The 19366-nt window shown below is 30.2% G+C and overlaps 2 protein-coding genes across 5 annotated transcripts; one reads left to right on the top strand and one right to left on the bottom strand.

Annotated features, from left to right (window-relative positions):
* Window positions 1-254: 254 nt before the first annotated feature.
* Window positions 255-6615, bottom strand: LOC113857917 (DUF21 domain-containing protein At2g14520-like). Of its 4 annotated transcripts, none has more exons than XM_027490209.1 (11): window positions 6157-6615; window positions 5423-5499; window positions 5263-5346; window positions 4326-4439; window positions 4126-4212; window positions 3710-3849; window positions 3502-3589; window positions 1586-1659; window positions 1347-1471; window positions 956-1221; window positions 255-686 (listed from the first exon to the last, which is right to left on the bottom strand). In XM_027490209.1, exons 1-11 carry the CDS (start codon window positions 6332-6334, stop codon window positions 642-644), a joined length of 1278 nt encoding a protein of 425 aa, XP_027346010.1. In that variant the 5' UTR covers window positions 6335-6615; the 3' UTR covers window positions 255-641. The 4 variants fall into 4 exon arrangements, with proteins under 4 accessions (XP_027346010.1, XP_027346011.1, XP_027346012.1 ...); XM_027490210.1 differs by having other exon boundaries at window positions 285-686; window positions 956-1215; XM_027490211.1 differs by having other exon boundaries at window positions 285-686; window positions 956-1209.
* An 8151-nt stretch (window positions 6616-14766) lies between these two features.
* On the top strand, window positions 14767-18259 carry LOC113859156 (protein trichome birefringence-like 13). Its single transcript, XM_027491971.1, has 6 exons — window positions 14767-15186; window positions 15268-15448; window positions 15717-15857; window positions 16393-16513; window positions 17537-17671; window positions 17845-18259. The coding sequence occupies exons 1-6, from the start codon at window positions 14793-14795 to the stop codon at window positions 18106-18108; spliced, it is 1236 nt and encodes a 411-aa protein (XP_027347772.1). The 5' UTR covers window positions 14767-14792; the 3' UTR covers window positions 18109-18259.
* The last annotated feature ends 1107 nt before the right edge of the window (window positions 18260-19366 follow it).

Genomic DNA, 19366 nt, shown 5'->3' with positions numbered 1-19366 from the left:
TCACTTATATTATTTAATAACTTTCTATTAAATACAAAATTTAACTGTTAAATTATATTATCTTATCTTATATCAAATTTTATATAATTTAAACATTTATAAATATATTATTTAAAATTTAATATTTTTTTATTTAAAAACATATACGTTAAAATAAAATAATGCAAAATACTTATTATTTTGTTTAATAAAAACTTTTAACTAATAATTAAATTAATTAATTTTATAGACATTTAAGTGTTCATCCACATTTAGCGATCCAAACTCAAATAATATATCCATCATTCATGTTATTATACATTTTCTCTGTAGTCAAATTCATGAAATGCCGTTCATACTAAATACCAATACTATTACCTAATACATACGCAATCCATACAAGCAGCTATCAATTAAAAAAAAGATTTGCTGGCATGCTTCATGCCATATGACACACATTGATGTACATCTCAAAAGAAGGTTTGATCTATTAACAGCTGTCTTGTCCCTACACTTCACCAACGATAATGGTTTACACGTTCCAATCACATCTCAGATTCCAAAACTGCAGCTCTCACCCTAAACCGCAGTATCTAATTAATTATCTATAAGGTCCAAACCAAAAATATATGAACATGGAAGGTTTAATGGAAAAGCCAGTGTCATGAATCTTCAAAATGATGATCTGTCTCATCAAAGATTTCCTCCTACACGGAAATATTTACATTAGTAAAGCTTATACAAGTAAATAAGCTTGCTTTCTACCTTTAAGGTTCGATTGTTTTAAAGGTGAGTATAATTAATTTTGAATAGTTAAATGTAAATAAAACTGTAAGAGTTGTGTTAAAATCAATCTTGACCATGAATTTTTATTAGACGTATGTCTCTTTCGTTAGAAGTACAAAAGTGGATTTTGCAATTATATAACCAACAGATACCAAGAGTGAACAAGATTGTTCAGAATGACCGTTAATACCTGTAAAAGTTCTTCAATGACATCTTCCATCGTGATAATTCCTACAGCTTCTTCTTCTTCAGGGAGCTTTGGAAGGGGACTTCCATCAATCTCCAAAATATCCGAGTACATATTTTTTGACCATTTTCTGCTCCGAGAACCTCCCCTATTTGACTTGTTTGTATTTGGAAAGCTTTTCCACTTATGAAGTGGCATCTTGGGTTTCCCAACTTTCTCTTGGGGAGGCTTTTCACCATCAATATCTACCTTCACGTCTCTGACTGAGTCTATTTCAGAGGCATGAGAGACACAGGGCATTCGTTAAGAAAGATTTTTCAGTTTCAGTGAGAATCTAAATAAAATTTTGGCAAAAGAAAAGTTTCTCTAAATTGATTATATAGCATGTTCTTACCATTTGCATTGTTATTGGGAGTTTGTTGCTTCGTCTTGTCACACCGGCTCACAACAACAGCCATGTGGCTATGGCCCTTCTGGAACTCATTCAAAATGTCATAGAGTGGCATACTTTCTGGAACCCTGTCAATATGTGTTATTTTTAAATATGAATTTATGGTGACTTAATGGCCCCTAAGCACAAAATGAAACCAATGTGACTTTCCCCATCAAACTGACAAAACATATACAAGATACCTTGGAATCCTGCGTATGGTTACACTCTTCACGGGTGCTTCATCTTCTGGATGAACTGTCAATAAATTCTTGACCTAAAATTAAGGAGCATGCATTCAGAAAACAAAAGGTAGTATACAATCACACAAATAAAACCGTGAGAGAACATGGATTGAGCAAGCAGTACAAAAATGTATAGAGAAAAGAATAATGCAAAGGAATAGCAGTCTCATTGTACAAAATTTACAGACAAAGAAGTACGGAACACAATTACAGGGAAAAATGTCACAACAGGAAACAGAAATCAATCCTGTTGACGAGAGACCCACCAATATCACAACTCGGTTAACTGATAATGTCTTATAAAAACCAGAGAACAAGTGACTCAGATCCCTGATGATTTTGATCTCCCCAATTTTTGTGCTACAGCACTGTCACTAAAGCAACCTCTGATTTTAAATAGTCTGAAGTCTTAAGTGACATATATTCTTATTCTACTACATCAAAATTAACATGCAAAATTGTGGCTAATAGTTGATCACCAAATTACGGTTCTCAGTAATGTTATAAATGTCATAAGCCCTTAAAAGTGCTACTTGATGCCAGATAATGGAGTACCAAGGGCGTTTCATAGTTGATCAACATGCAGCAAGCAAGCACTTCAAAAAGTAGTTGGCTTACACAAACTCAAGAATGGCATGAATATCACAAGGCCTTATGAATGCAACCTTGAACCAGATAATTAAGTTCTGAGCTTGTTTTTTAAATTGAGTAAAACAGTAAGTGTATTTTCTTGCTCATCTCAATGGAAAGCTGAAATACCCAAGCTGAACATAAATTTTTGGTAATTTTTACTGCTGAACTGGCCTACAACCTAGGGCAAAGTTTACCCATTGAACCAAATATTCATTGCCACTTTCAACTATCAAATAAAATCAGAAACTTTGTTTCAATATCTTCTGCACTCTCAGTACTTTAGACCTGTAGCTTGGTCATTAGAATCTGATGGAGCTTACTGTAAATTCCGGCATTACTATATTCCAAACAACAGGAGAGCAAGAGATAAGATTTTATGCATAGCAACACTGCAACAGTATTCAAGCAGGTTAACTTAAATTAAAAATAAAAAGTATTTAAGGTTAACAGTCTCAAACGACCCTAATGGTTCTGTAAAGCCTAAGGAAGACACTATCATACTATCTTCTTAAGCCTAAGCTAGAAAGTTCATATATAGTTCCATTATCTGGAAGCAATACCTACATCATGGCTGTTGAAATGGTGATTCTTACATAAACAGACAACACACACAGAAAGAGAGAATCTGAAAGTGAAATTCTGAGTTTTATTGAATTCAATCTAATCTAAACACATAAGGAGGTGACACTTAAAGAGATGTTGAGCTGCAACAGCTTACAATGATTCAACATAAGCCTAACACATGATGTGACAGCTGACAACAGCTGTATAGTTAACAAATATAACTACTTAACTAGCTTCCTAATTGACTAAACACAGCGCATAGTACAGCAAGGCTTCTATACTCTAACAATGATATACAACTCACTACACTTATTTCTCTTCCCAATAACCCAACCCCTCTTGTATTACTCCACCAGCTAAATATTCAGTATGATTCAAAATGTGAGCAAAGTCTTCTGTAGCCTGATTTTCAACTTAAATTGTTCTATAATTTGTCAATTTCCCTAAAATACTGTTATTAATCATTTATATTGAAAGAAGTAAAGGTATTTGTAATTTTTTTTAACAATTAATATATTGATAAATTTGTGGGCCTTGAAATTCATTTTGGACAACTGAACCAGGCATGAATGAAACAAAGCAACTGTATCTATAGAGGAAAAAAATTATTATCTACACATATAGGGTGGGTTCTATGTAAGAAAATAAATTGAAATTAATTGAACTGTAGTTTTTACCAGTATTAGTCCAATAATGTTTGTAGGCTGCTCATAATAGACTGGGACTCTGCTATGCCCTTTCTCCAATATTTCATTCATTAGTTCCCTGCTTAGTAATAGGCATTTAATAATATGGATAAAATTTGTATATAAAAAAGTTAGCTTTCATTTATAAATTATAAAGTATACCTTAGCTTTCATTTATAAATTATAAAGTATACCTTACCTATCAAGCTTTGAATTAATATCAATAGCAAATGTTTCAGATATGGGAGTCATGGCATCACTGGCTGTCTTCTCACTGAGTTCAAGTGCCCCAGCAATGATCGTTGTTTCATCATGTGTTAATTCCCCACCTTTTCCAGCCTAATACAATCCAATCATACACAGAAACAAAAACACACAGAAGTATGAATGTTCAAGTGCAGGATTCCAAATAACCAGAAGAGAAGTAGATAAGATAGCCCTTAGTAACTTTTCAGATTTAAGATAAATTGCATATTTTCATTGAAAAAGAAAAGGTAGGGAAGAGTGACATGCTTATGAAATACATGGTACAGGTTTTCCACATAATTAGAAAATTACAAATACCGATAGATGCCTTTATTTCAACTAAAACAATCATATTGCTATGATACAGACCTCATTACCATGCAAGTCTACAAGTGTTTTCAACTCAGCTCTACGGAAAAGGGCTTCATGTCGATGACCAAGCAAAAAGTCCAACAACTGAAAACCATATAAATACACAAAAAGCAAATAGAGAAAAAAAAATCAGAACAAATTAAATTTGCTCCATGTTTACTCAAATAGAAGTAATATAAATTCTGCTAAACGTGTACCTTACTAATTGGAAAAGCAACTGGAAAACATATCCATACAAGCACGCGAACAAAGGGAGCCACTGATGCACCAATTGCCAAACCATACCGCGAACAAACTGATTGGGGTATAATCTTCACAAATGTAGATACATGTCAGAGGACTTTCACAGGCAACACCAAGTAATTGAACAATAATATATTCACATAAAATATTAGACAGATAAATATCTGCCACATGTGCATCAATCCGAAGGGTTAGAATCGGCATTCAACAGGACCCTACTAAGGGTATCATCAGAAAGTTGATTGAAAAATGAACACTGGCAAGTAGAAAGTCAGATTAACAAAGTTAACAACTTCTCATGATTGAAATTAACTTATTTACTGATAAATAAATCATGATTGAAGATAAATTTCTCATTCCATATTTATCAGGTCAAAAGTGATAAACCATCCTCAAAGAGCAAGGTGAGGAGGATGAGACAAGCTTTTGGTGTATGCTTGTTTTAAAATTTGGTAGAATTAATTGTGTTTTGAAATAATATTTCAAAATTGAGTTTAAAAGGATTGTTTTGCTTGGATAAAGTAAAATCACAGTTAGGAATAAAATTACTAAAAGTAAACATTAAATTTTATATTAAGGATAAAGTTATATTCATTACATTAACTGGTAAAAGTGTTGTCTTTTGCCAAATGTGATGTTAGAGATATGAGAAGTTACTATTACTCACTTCCACTAGAATTGATTCTAATGGAAAGTTATTAGAATTGATTCTAATGGACGGAACATGTCTTATTCAAACCAGAAAAGAATAAATAAATAAACCAAACAAAATGGATGCTGTAATACCGGATTTTTATTGCTGCACTATTCCCTTGTCTAACAAACAGGAACTTAATCTATGACATGCATGTAGTATTTTATTTTAAATATAAAAGGACAGAATTTTCTCACCTCTCCGAACAGAAGAATCAATGTCACTGAAATCAGGATAGCACCCCATGCAGTAACAAGACCATCAAGAAAAATAGGAAGTGCCTGAAAAAAGCACCAACCATTTTGAATATGAAATCCATGTGACAATACGAAGACCAGTAGATAATTTTAGTTGTACCTCCATGGCCGCAGCATTGCAAATTAGCAAGGTGCAAAGCAATAAATGCTGGTTCTTGACAACAGGCAATATCTTCTCTGCAAGGACAAAACATAAGTTCAAACGAGTAAATAATCAATAATTGTATAATTTCCAAAACAAAAGAAGCAATCGTGTTCTTCCCATTTCTACAATGTCAAAGGTCTCTTCTACAAGGGATAATATTCAGCTAGAGTTACTCAGAAGCTAACAGGAGCTTGGGTTCCATAACATCAACCCAACCCACAGCCCTTGTTTTTATGGCCATTCAAAAATTCCCAAATATCTCCAGAACGGCTTTTATTTTTGTTTATTTTTCAATAAACTGAAGAATAAAACTACAAATCAACAACTGCACTTAATTTATCTCCTTTCTTGTTTATTATTTTCCTCAAATCCCAAAAGGGATAAAATATTGATGCGACCAAATGAGCCATTAGACAGAGTTATCTTAACCAACTGGGGAAGAATTTAACTCAAAAACAAATAAATAAACAAAAAACTACACAATCAGATTTTATTTTTTTTATAATTCCCGGTAAAATAAAGAATAGTAAGTTTCGCAAAACTGATATTTCTTCCATGCGATTTCTGAAATTACACTTACACACTCTCTCAGCCCGCACTCCTTCTAGTGCTTGAAACACGAGTGAAAGAGAGAGAGAGAGAGAGAGAGAGAGAGAGAGAGAGAGAGAGAATAGTTAGGAATAACATACCAGCATGCTTACGATCCTGAGGAGTACCAGACTTAGCGAGAACCTCAAGATCAACGAGGCTCAACGACATAAGGCCCAAAGTGAGGCCCGACATCAAGCCCGCGAATATGACCAGCAGCACGATCACGACTATGTGCACGAAGAACCCCGATTCGCAGCATGAATACTCCACCGCCATTCACTCTCCCTCCCTTTCTCTATTCCACCTCTACTCGTTTGTTAATGTTGAGTGTTGTGCTCCGTCAGAGAAAGCACATCCACCACAGCTTCACCATCTCCATTCTCTGTTTGGGCAGAACAACCAAGAACCATGTGGAGTTGCGGTGGAAAGAAATATAAAGCACATGAAGCTCCATTTATTTATTTATTATTTATTCAATATTTATACTATTATTTATTTATTTATTATTGCGAATTGAGATGTAAAAGGAAAATAGAGTTAGAGAGAGGTCTCGTAGTTGGATTCGGTGGAAAGTGGCGGTTGAGTTGTTTTGTGTCCAAATGAAGACAGCATCGCCAAATCTCTCATACTTTTCGCTACCAAATAACATGCTGAATCATAAAAATGAGAAATTAGAAAATTATATTTTTTAAGAGTTAACTTAGTTTCCAAATTTATCTTTATTTTTTAAAAATTAACATAAAGCCAATTCTTTCGGTAACTGCAAAATCAGTCAACGTGTCGCTTGTATTTTCGTCTGTTGAGCAAAACGGAGCTGATAAGAATTAAACAATGGATATAAATTATTAGACGTGTTTAATAATTTTTTTTTTCAATTTTCATAGAGCATCGATTTTAATGCACCGAAACTTTAATTTATAAAAACAATTTCGTTTGAACTATAAGTATTTATATATGATAAAATTAATTCTTTTAATATTTTTTAATATATAAAATTTAAAATTTAAATGATATTTAAGAAAAATGAAATATATATTATTTGGATTAACTATCCATTCATATTTTATCTTAATTCGTTGACATGTATGATTATACGCTGTTGTTTGTTGGGTACTGAGGCAATATACTCTTAGTAAGAATATGCCCAAAACACAGCAGTTAGACTCAAAAGCGAAAGGGGTTTCGCGGATAAAAGACAAAATTGATTTGATAATAGGACATCCCATGCAACTGCAAGTGGGTGGTGGGTTTACTTGAATAAGAGGGGACCAACGGCAATTTTAGGTTTAAACATATTTTAAGTTTATAAATATGATTAATTAGTTTAGTTTTATAAAAATATTTGTACTAGCTTTGTTTTTAAAAATTATCAAACTTAAATTACTTCCTATAATCATAACATTTTTTTATAAATTTTTAAAATAATTGTCAAAATTTAGCAATTATATTTTTACTAAATAAGAATTTAATCTCTAAAGTTAATTATGTTTTTTAATTAAATAATAAATTAGATAATTAAAATTTATTTTATCATTGTCACATTATTTAATATTTTATTGTTTAAAATTAATATTTGTAATAAATTTTTAAATATATTTTAAATATTTATAAAAAAAATAAACTTTATTCAAAATTTATTTGTAAATATTTAAAATATGTTTAAAATTTAATTTGTAGGTATTAATTTTAAATAAAAATATTTTAAATAATTAAATGATGTAATAATAATAACTAAATTTTTGTTATTTAACTTATTACGTAATAAAATATAATTAACAATAGGAACTAAATTTTTTACACTGTAAAAATGTTAAGAGTAAGTCGTGTTACTTTTATAAAGAAAAATAATATAATTAAAGCAAAATTTTAAAATGTTCTATGTTATTATTTTGTAATGATTTGTTAATGCTTTAAAGTGATAAATGACATAAATTTCTTGAATATATGTGGTTTTATTAATAAATAGTAAAAATAATTAATTTTGAAAATTTATAAAGATCAAAATTAATACTCTTTAAAATATTAAAATTAAATTTGGTCATAATATGCATATAAATTTGTATAAGACTAAAGGGTAGTTTTAGTGTCGCTATTATCGAAAAATTACAGCAGTCTGAATTCTAGTTTATGTTGTGTGTACGCAGATTGAACGAAAACTTTATAGTGATAATATATTTGGATTCAATTGCATGCAGAAATTTTACTTGGCTTTGGTTAAAAGTTGATTAATTAATGTGATTTATCACTTATATAATGACTTTTTGAATAAATTTACGTGAACTTTTAATGTAAGTTAGGTCATATTCAAGACTATTGGATCCTTGTTCTAAATTAATACCAACAAGTTAGGTAAGTTGTTTGTGGTCAAGGATTTTTTGAAGTTGAATATTCTACCTTTGATTAATTGAGTATTGATCTTTTAACACATTTTGACTTCACCCAAGCTATAACTTCTTAACTAAATCTAAGTTTTAAAACTTATACTGATTTAAATCACACTTCGGTTGACATAACTTAGAATCAGTTTAAGCAAACATTTCAACAAATACTTGTAAGATAAGAAAAAATAAAATGAATAATTTTTTTTTGTATATTAAAGTTACTTTTTCATCTCAACTTTTTAGAGAAACTCTCTTATAATATTTTCATAAGTATTTATGAAAATTATTAAAATGTGGCATTTATTTTGTCTTAAGAGAGTCTAACAACAAGGTCATACAATTAAATAGTGACGTGAATACTCAAATTTGATAGGGACCCTGAAAAATTAAACATAAAATAAAAATTTTAAAATTATATTTCAAAAAAAAAAAAAAGAGCGGCGAATATGACTTATAAAAGAGGAACTTATCAATAATTTGATTTCTATATAAAAATTGTTGGAAAAAACTCATATTTCTCTTGAAGACTTTTAATCTGAGACAGGGAAATAAGTTAACAACAAAAGTAATTATAACTTTTTATTATAGTAATTTGTCATAATATATATATATATATATATATGTATATATATAATCAAATTAAAAAATATATTGATTTAGCTTATAGACATGTATATTTAGAAGTGCACTAATATTTTAAATGTTCGAATAAAACATTTATGTTTAGTACATGGATATAATGTTATATATTTGATTAAAATGCTTCAATTTTATTATACCTTGATTTTTCTTCCGTCGATGTTGAAATACGTTGTCTTAACTACTTAACTTTTTGCTTACGTGTTTGATATTTAAAAAAATAGGTGATTAAAAAGCTTACGATTTATAAGAAACAAAAACAAACTTTGCTTTTCCTCTGCTACCTTCCAAAGAAGATATATATATAAACTATATAATAGTTAGTGGCTTAGGGTGCTAACGATTCATTATTGTATAAAATTACTACGTGACATGTACAAGGTTTAGAAAAGGAAAGTCGTATTTAATTTATCATTAATCGCCTCCATTTTTGGCACATCACGAAAAAAGACATAGCATGCTTGGCTGAACAAAAATGGATGTTTTGGAATATTATTTCTCAATTGTGAGGTGTTGCATTTGCATAGCAGTATTGGCTAACGTCACTAGGCAACATATTTGTATATTGGGTCATAATAATATGGCCTTTCACTTCCCATGGCCATAGATGATGATGCATTTAATAGGAGTTAGAAATGAATGGTGTATTTGGTAGTGAGCCTTTCAAACTACTCGAGAGTCATTTTTGCCTTTGCTCACTTGACTCTTCCTTAGAGCTCCCTAAACAAATCCATCTTAAACAATTACATTATGATTCGAGGATTTTAATTCAGCAAGGTATCTTGGGGAGAGCAATGAAAAGAACCAAGAAAAGTGGAAAATCACAAGGAGAAAGCTAATAATACACTCTTTAGCAATTTTTTATTATTGACTGCATTTTATTAAAAAATATAAAAAATATTAATTTAAAAGTAAAAAAAATGAGAGTAACATAATTTGTGTAATTTTTAATAAATTTTAATTAATATTAAAGTGTATATTATAAAGAGTATGTTGCAAATATTACTCAAACCATAAAAAAAATATAAATGGATGGATAAAAATGAAATGTCACTTAAATCATTTTATGTTATAGAATTTATATTACTTTCACGTAAATATCAGCAAATAGTAATTAATTCTTTTAATAAATTTTAATAATATTGAAGATAAAAAACTAATAATAAAATTTTATTAAAAAAATAAATATTTATAATATTTTTATAACTTTAATATAATAACTATGTATTTTTTTATAAAAAATTTTAATTTGTGAATGCTTAAACTTAACTTTAAAGATTGAAGTTAATACAATTATTTTTTAATTAATATATATTTTTTAATACACAAAATGTAATTTACAGTCTATTTTCAATTAAGTAAAAGCAAATTATAGAAAAAAATGTAAAATTTATTTAAGTAAATCTGCGAGTTCTTTGATAACTTCATCCAACCAATGTCTCATCTCTTTCAAACAATCCTTCATCCTTTTGAGCCTCAGACCATGATTAACAATATGCAAAGGAGTTAAAGTTTGAATCTTTTTTGGGTTTGGAATGATGGGTTTTGTTTCTTTGTGGGATGTGCTTGTAGAGGCTTGGAAAGATGAAAGATCATTTGAAAAAGATGAGGTAGCGGTGGAATGAAGCTATCAAAAAGAAAGAAGAAGAAAGAAGAGTACTCCAAAATTTGTCTGTTTTTTACATTATTTTTACATAATTCACTCAAGTAAAAATAAATTACAGATTATGTCAAAACTATAGAATATCTTTATCTACGTTGCTATTGAGATGCATATATCTTCAAAAATCACTCTAAATAATTTCACATAGAATAAAGTCTTCATGAGATGTCCATGGATAAATTTAATTGAATAAGCTGTGAAATATGAATACTAAACGTATAAATTTAATCTTTTATAATATATTCTTTCCTTTTTAAATTTTTCTATTTTTTTAAAGATTAGTTACTATAATTCTTGCTAAATTAAATAATGTGTTAGTGAAACAATAAGAACATGCTTAATTTCTTTTCTAAAAACAATTTTTTTAAAATCAAACACGCTATAAATATTCAATATCAAATTCCATAAATTCATTAGATGGCTGCATTATTTTTATAACAGAGGATGATTGTTATCCTAAAGAGATCAAAATGATGCATATCTTTACACGTTTATCATGGCATCAATTTTTAAATGTAAATATTACATCACGAAAAATTTAACATTTTTAATATTTGAGATTCGACGTTATGGAACCAGAAAAACTATTTTAATTAATTGGATTTGGATATTTTTTAGTAGAGAAGCAAATCGGTGGCACTTTCAGTCCAATTAAGCTCAGTTCGGGCAAAATCTTGAACTCTGTATAAAATGCAATTCAATAGCATACAAACGTAACAGAAATAAAAATCAATGTATATCCAACAAGGCTTTAGATTTATATAACCCAACAAACAAAGTAACCCCACAGAGAAGCTTATAAATAATTGATTATGATCATTGAAACAGTGATTAAGAGCACTGATGTGATGCCCATTTCCATGTTTCCGCATCTTTCTACCTATTTCCGTGTTTAAACAATGCAAAGTTTATTCATTTTACGTTCGAACTTACTTGTGATTAAGTTTCATCGTAATTTTTTGTGCTGGAAGAAATAAAATTTCTCTAAATTATAATATTTTTTTTCCTGGAGACTCTCTGATTCAAGTTTGTTTGAATTATTTTGATTGGAAACAAACATTTATGTTTAATTTTGACTAGATTTTGTATAATAACGCCTTTAGAAAGATTTTTACTTTTTGAAAAGTTTTCAGAAAATTATGATAGTTAAAGAAACACTGTTTTTAATAGAAAAAGGAAGTGACGTTTTTCAACTATTTTCAACAATTTTTCATACAAGATGATGATTAAAAAAACATAAAATTTTAATTAAAGTAAGGATAAATGAAATTTCAGTTGAGAAATGATGTTTTTGACTAGTTTTTACAGTAAATTTGTGATAAGAAATATGATTTTTAGTCAAAAGTGAGGTTTTAATAAGTTTTTAGCAGATTTATGGATAATTTGCAGATAAAATTATAATATACATAAATGTCACAATTTAATAAAAAAAATATGTTTCGAGATGTTTCTTAAAAATATTTATTATTTATTATTTATTAAAGTTAATAATTGGTCGAGACTATTTTATTTAAAAAAATTGAATCAAATTTTTTAAATAAAAAATCTCAAATACAAAAACTTAAAAAAAAAATAAAAAGATTTATATCAAAATATCAAATGCATTAAAAACAATTATAAAAAACTATATATAAAAGCAAGCACGACATGAATAATGGGAAATACACAATAGTAGTTATAATAAACCTTGTAGGCAATTATATAATAAAATATATTTATTATGTTATATTTATCTTTAAATAAGATTTCAAATCCTAGTTTAAGAATTACAATTATTTTACTTAAACATTCGTACAGTCATATTCAAAATTTTATACGTTACATACATATGACAGAAAAGGAAATAGTTCAGTGTTAATGATTGTTAAAAGTTTTACATTTATTTTAATTACAATTTACTTTCAATGCAATTGTTTTCTTTAATTTTTCATTGCTTTTACTTACTTTATTATGGTTTTACTTTTCTTATTTCTATGAGATTCTCTTTTTTCTCTTTCTATTTTTATTTTACCTTTTTTTTTCTGCGATGTTGTTAATTAATTTTGCTTAACAACATACTTTAAATAACTGTTTAAGAAGATATAAAATTTAATACTAAATTATTCTTAAATTTATTTGTTTATCCAAAAATTAAATAACTATATATCATCATTTAAATATATATGCAGGTTTACGTACAATAGAAGAATTTTGACATTTCACGTAGTTATCATAAAAATTAATTAAACTTTTTCAATAATTTATGAAGATGTCAACACATTATAACATGGCGTTGGTGGATTCTTTATTCCTTTCTTTTGTTTTTGTGGGTAATGGTCAAAACTCAAATCCCCAGAATTGAGGTCTGCTTCTCAACCTGATAAGGATATAAATCGTTTATTGTATGCATGGTGACTTCCATTGTCATGGTTTTAAATTTTAAATGAAAAAATAAACTAGGAAGGAGAGGGTTACAGAAAAAGGTAAAGAAAAATTGGACCTGCTGACTATTGATGAAAAAAGCATTTTAATAATTGATGCGTGCCTAAATAGAGACCAATCATGCTTTATCTTTCTGATTAGGTTAATTTACTCTATTATCGTGGGCATACATGATTGATCTAATTCAATTTGAATGCTTCTTTAAAGAGACCTTCATATGAAAAAACAATTGTTATTTTTTTCCTTTCTGTTCAAACCTTGTGGCACCAGATTGCTAAATTCACCAGATCTAGGAGGTGATTTCTTATTCATTCATTTGCTTTATCTTATTCTCTTGAATTTGTTTGAAAATGTCCCAAAACAACTTTTATAGAGTGTGTGCTGACATAATTTTTATAAGAGCATAGAAATTGAAAGGGCCATCCTTGAAATTCATCCTCCATGAGCCCATTTATGATCATATGTGCGTTTAGTTTATATTTGAAATATATTTAAATAGATGCTACAACTAATAGCATCAGAATCAACTTCAATTCATAATTATTTAAAAGTGAAATGTTTATAAGACTTTTACGTATCAATGAAATAAACTTGTGGAGCCTTTTCTCTATCTTCCCGACATCTCCAACACCATTGATGGTTCCGATGGGTTGCTTGTTCATTAATCTCGACACCAAAAAAGAAATCTTAAGATAAATAAAAAATGTTACCAGCAAATTATGTAACAAAAAATAATTATATTTTGGTTTAATTATTTTGTTAGTTCTGAGCTCTTTGAAAGTTATAAATAAGTCTTTTTACTTTAAAAGTTTATAAAATTTTAAATCATTTTTAATTAGATTTTTGTTTACATCTTTGTTAAAGCTCTATTAAGTACAAAGAACTAATTACAAATTTTTAACTATCTAGAGACCAAGTCAAGGGTTTAATTATTCAATAAATTATTGAACTGCGTGAAAATCTATCACTAGATTCTTATACATAGGGGAACAGTAACAAAAATGTAGCCGAGACTAAAAATTTAAACATTTTAAATGAAGTATATTAACTTATTTATATAATTTTGAAAACTTCAAGGATTTATAAGATAATTTAACCTTCTATTTTTATTTGCATCTCTTTTCTATATATTTTATTTACATTTGTTCATTTCTTTATTTTTTTTTACTTTATAAAATTTAATTTTAATATATTATGAATGAATTCTTTTTATATTATTAACTAATTAAAAACTATCATACATATTACTTATAAAGTAATAACTATAAAAAAATTGTCCATTTAATATATTCCAATTAAATTCTACTGTATATCCTATCATTTATTATATTTCAAAAATTTTCGACTTTTAAAATTGTTGTTATCTGTATATCTCTATTTTACACACATTAATGGCATGAGAAAGAGAGAACTATTCACAAAAATGGGAAGTTATTTTTTGATATTTCATTTTGATATCAAATAAGTGGAAGAAAAAATTAATTGATAATGTGTAAAAATATATAAAAAGTGGACAAATATAACAGTTGGAGAAAAAGAAGTTATAAACAGGGAAGAAATTGAACATGCAGAGGTCATAGATTAAAATCAAGGAAAATAGAAGAGAATAGGAGGAGCAGTCTCATCTGGCATGGCCACAACCTCAAGAGAAGCGAACCTGCAAAGCGCAAAGAAGAAAGTTCCTCTCTTTCCCCTTCTCTCTCTTCTCTGCTTCACTTCCATCTTCATCATTCTCTCTCTGTTCAAAAACACTTCAACCCCTTCTTCCTCACACTCCCTTCGCACCTTCCAAATCAACGCCGGCGCTTCCTGCGACTATTCCCACGGAACATGGATCTACGACCCCACCACTACTCCCAGATACGACAACACCTGCAAGGAGATCTTCAAGGGCTGGAATTGCATCTCCGCCAACAAATCCAATGCCCCACAACTCGCCACGTGGCGATGGAACCCCCACAACTGCGATCTCCCTCACTTCGATCCCGTTAAGTTCCTTCGCACTTACGCGCACACCAGCATTGGTACTCTCTCTTTCATTTTGATTTGGCCTTCAAAGTTGTGTGCTTTTTGGGATTCTTAATAATGGGTGTTCAGCAGTGCAGGGTTTGTTGGGGATTCGTTGAACAGAAACATGTTTGTGTCTCTTTTCTGTACTCTTAAGAGCGTTTCCAATGGACAAGTGAAGAAGTGGCGACCCGCTGGTGCTGATCGTGGATTCACCTTTCTTGCTTACAATCTCACCATTGCCTATCACCGTACAAATCTTCTCGCTCGTTATGGTAGGTAAGCTTGCGGTTTTCTTATTCTTATGATTGTCTTCGTGCAAATTCTCTTGTGGGTTTTGTTTCAAATGACCTGTTGTTACTCTATATGAGTACATTGATTGCAGAGTTTTTATGTATGTACAAGTGTATAAGCACGTATTCTAGCTTTTTCAGTTTGTTATTATTTGTTGGAATGTCATGGTTTTTCTTATTTGCTGTTGTAATTAGACTATATGGTGTTGTTTGTTACACATTGTTAACAATTTTTGCTATTCTGTTTGATGCAGATGGTCAGCTGGTGATAATGGGGGTGCCTTAGGAACTTTTGGATTCAGAGAGGGCTTTAGAGTTGATGTTGATGTTCCAGAAAGCACATGGGCACGAGCTCCAAGTTTCCATGATATTCTAATTTTTAACACCGGGCACTGGTAATTATATGAGTTGATGTTTCTTTGTTCTGTCAGTGGATCATGCATTCTCGCGGCTTTCCTTTTTAGTTGTTGATATTGGAAATTATGAGCGGGACCTATCTTTGTATCCTAGGATTTTGATTGATTGGAATGTCTTCTTGTTGGTGCATTTACTTGAGAGTTGAGATTTCAATTTCCTCAAAGGGTTGCCAGGCTTCAGTTGTATTTTAGTCAGTTTTCTGATCTGGTTTCATTAGTATCCTTGACTTTATTTGTTTAAATCAATACAATTAATTCCTTTTGCTTATCTACTTGCTTGTTATTTTCGTTTGTTTGAGTTCAGTTGATGCTAGAGTTGTTACTGGTTATTGGACAATTGGAGAAAACTGTTGAGTTTTGTTATTTGGTTTAAGCATATTGATAATGTCTTTTACTCCTAGTTCATTTCCCTTTGTATAAGCTGATTTTGTAGCTTTTCTTTGCAAAATTTTGAGAAAGTATGAGAGGATTTTAATTTGGTTTACTGTGGTTACTGGGTTTGTTGTATAAATAGGTGGTGGGCACCTTCAAAATTTGACCCTGGGAAGTCACCTATGCTTTTCTTCAAGAATGGTGAACCAGTAATCCCTCCATTACGTCCAGATCAAGGCCTGGATATGGTTTTGAAGCACATGGTAATGTCTTTTCTTTCTATTCCTCTTTAATGGTAGGAAATAAAAAATTATGTAATATAACCTGTAGCTCTGAGGTTAGCCTATGGAGTATGAAACACTTATCATGTACAAGGTAGTTAAATTTAAATCATAAAGGAGAGTGAAAACCGTAAATTGTAAAATCGTAAATCGAATTGTAAGATTTTATAAAATTCATATATATGATATAAATTCATATTATTCATATAAAATATCATAAATTAAGGGAAAAAAACCTTCAAATCAGTAAAAACACTTAAACAAAGTAGCACTTACAAATCATAATTTATTCCATAAGAATGTAATGCATTGCCGTGAGTAAAAAATAGACCAGAATAGAAAAGATGGAAGAACAGCAGCACTAGACTTGAACTCAGAGCAGTAGCACACTGCTGGGTTTAGTTGCAGACCAGGCTGCATGCACTAGGAGGACTGTTGAATGTTGACAACGATGTTAGGGTTCAAAGCTGCTAGAGGCAAATTGGATTCCATAAAAAGGAGATATATGAAAGAGGCGTCAACTATGATAAGGTTCAACAAAAGAGGCTTTGCAAGGAATTTTCAAAATCAAAGTGAAATCGTGAAATCCCACGATTTGAGGGATTTTACAATTTAAATTGAGATTTTATAACGATTTTACTCAACCAAGATTTTATCCACAATTTAAATCGGTGAGACTTCCAAAATCGTTAAGATTTTACAATTTAAATCGGGATTTTAACTACCTTGACCATGTATAAGGTTTTGTGTTAATTGACCCTGTAGCTTTTTGCTTCTGCGGAATTTTGTACATTTAGTTTTGGAATGCTTGTTCCCAGTAAGGTATGAAAAGAAACGGCTCATGTCAGGGGTCTAAGTTTGTACGAGATAAGATACTTCTAAAAGAATTTTCTGCATTGCTCTGATCCCCATAATACTTTTACAAATGCCAGCTGAAACCTCAACTAGTTTAAATTTATGTGATTAACCTGTATGTTTTAATATGATAGAGTGGTTTTTTTGCAGATCCCATATGTGGAGGAGAAAGCTAGACCAGGGGCAGTCAAATTTTTTCGTACTCAATCACCCCGACATTTTGAAGGGGGTGACTGGGATCAGGGCGGTACCTGTCAAAGGGATCAACCTTTATCAATAGAGCAGGTGTGTGTCCATTTAGTTAATTTTCTTATCATTGTTTTAACTAAACTGTCATCCAGTGAGAGACACATGTAATTCCTCTCGACAGTGTGGATGTTGCATGCTACCTTCAGTGTCACTCTTCTTTTTGCTAAATTATGAGCACGCTGACCTTGGAAGTCTTGTTGGCCTTTCAGGTAGAAGAACTATTCTCTGTGAAGAATAATGGGACAAATGTGGAGGCTCGACTGGTGAACCAACACCTCTATAAGGCTCTTAAGGGTTCTAGCTTCATTATTTTGAACATCACACACTTGAGTGAGTTCAGGGCTGATGCTCACCCAGCAAAAGCTGGAGGGAAAAAACATCATGATTGCATGCACTGGTGCTTACCTGGACTTACAGATACCTGGAATGACTTGTTCATACAGCATCTTAATAGCATCCAGGGTAGAAGTTGATAATGTAGGTATCTATATTCGATAGAAAAGCGAAAAAAAGGGCACTACAATTTCTTGAACTTCGTCTTTGGTTAGTTGTGATGAGATTGATTTTGTGAGTAGGTTCTATCATTTTCTTTTTGATGATTAATGAGATGAATCACTTTGCTGCCAAGTCAGGTTTCAATCCCGACATCTCTTTCTAGTTTCTACTGTTACACAAGGGAAAAAGGCAATAAAACTATCATTTATATTTAAATTGTTTAACATTTAGCATAACTAAGGAAATTTTCAATTCCAATAAAATTATTCTTAGAGTATCCATACTCCAATGCAAACACACAGAGTATTATCTTATATATAGGCACGAACGTGGCAGCGATTGTTTCGTCTCTATGGAAGTTCACGCTATCAGGAATATTATCAAATAGTCTATTTAGAAGAAATGAGAAAGGTGGATCCTCATTGCTTAATAAAAAAAAACATTAGCTTAGACGGAACAGAATAAAAAAGATTAAAAAGATAAACAAATTCCTAACAAGATAACTGAAATTTCTTGCCAATGACGACTAATTAACCTTAATGAACGACGAGGGCCCAGCAGAAATTGTTCATTTTTGATTGCCAAATCAGATTAGATTCTTCTAATTACAAAACCGTAACCACGTCCTCCCCAGCATATGAATATTACTGGGTTTTCTTTTATCAATCTGATTTGAGTTTGAGAAAAAGAGATAGAAAGAAAAGAAAAAAAAGAGGGAGAAACAGAAAGATAAATATAATAGGTGTTGCAATATTAAAGGAAGAAAGATAAGAAAGGGGGAATGAAAATTGAATATTAGAGCAATGGAATGAAAAATTATCATCATTTCAGCAGCTCTTTTGCCCTCACTGCACCCTGTTTAAATCTCAAAATGTGCCTTTATTACATCTTGCGTTTATGCACAATACACCCTTTTGGCAAGTAAATTGAGCTATTTTGTGTAAATTTTTAAATCAATTGTGCTGATTAATGCAATTTTCAAATCAATAGACTGTTTGATTTTTTTTGGTATTTATTTATTACAATTACGATATAACTAAAATAAACTCCGATTTCAGTTTTCAAAGCAATTATACAACATAATTATTGCATTTTTGGAAACACGTTAAAAATTGTATAAACATAAATCTAAGAAGTTAAAGTTAACAGCAGTCAAATAAGCGTGGATCCGTGACCATTGGCTTGGGTTTAATTGAAGAACAATCAACTGAAAAAGAAGCAACCTCCTTTTTAATC

The sequence above is a fragment of the Abrus precatorius genome, unplaced genomic scaffold, assembly GCF_003935025.1.
Source record: "Abrus precatorius isolate BTA unplaced genomic scaffold, Abrus_2018 Scaffold2, whole genome shotgun sequence".
Taxonomy (NCBI): Eukaryota; Viridiplantae; Streptophyta; class Magnoliopsida; order Fabales; family Fabaceae; genus Abrus; species Abrus precatorius.
Note: the sequence above shows the minus strand (reverse complement) of the source record. Positions and strands in the feature narration are given on the sequence as shown.

Coding starts and splice junctions, on each gene's coding strand:
- LOC113857917 (XM_027490209.1), bottom strand. CDS start 6,334: ATGGCGGTGGAGTATTCATGCTGCGAATCGGGGTTCTTCGTGCACATA. Junction 1,660..3,501: donor ACATTATTGGACTAATACTG/GTAAAAACTACA, acceptor CCTTAATTTTAG/GTCAAGAATTTATTGACAGT. Junction 1,222..1,346: donor TCCCAATAACAATGCAAATG/GTAAGAACATGC, acceptor CCTCTGAAATAG/ACTCAGTCAGAGACGTGAAG.
- LOC113859156 (XM_027491971.1), top strand. CDS start 14,793: ATGGCCACAACCTCAAGAGAAGCGAACCTGCAAAGCGCAAAGAAGAAA. Junction 15,858..16,392: donor ATTTTTAACACCGGGCACTG/GTAATTATATGA, acceptor TTGTATAAATAG/GTGGTGGGCACCTTCAAAAT. Junction 16,514..17,536: donor ATATGGTTTTGAAGCACATG/GTAATGTCTTTT, acceptor GTTTTTTTGCAG/ATCCCATATGTGGAGGAGAA.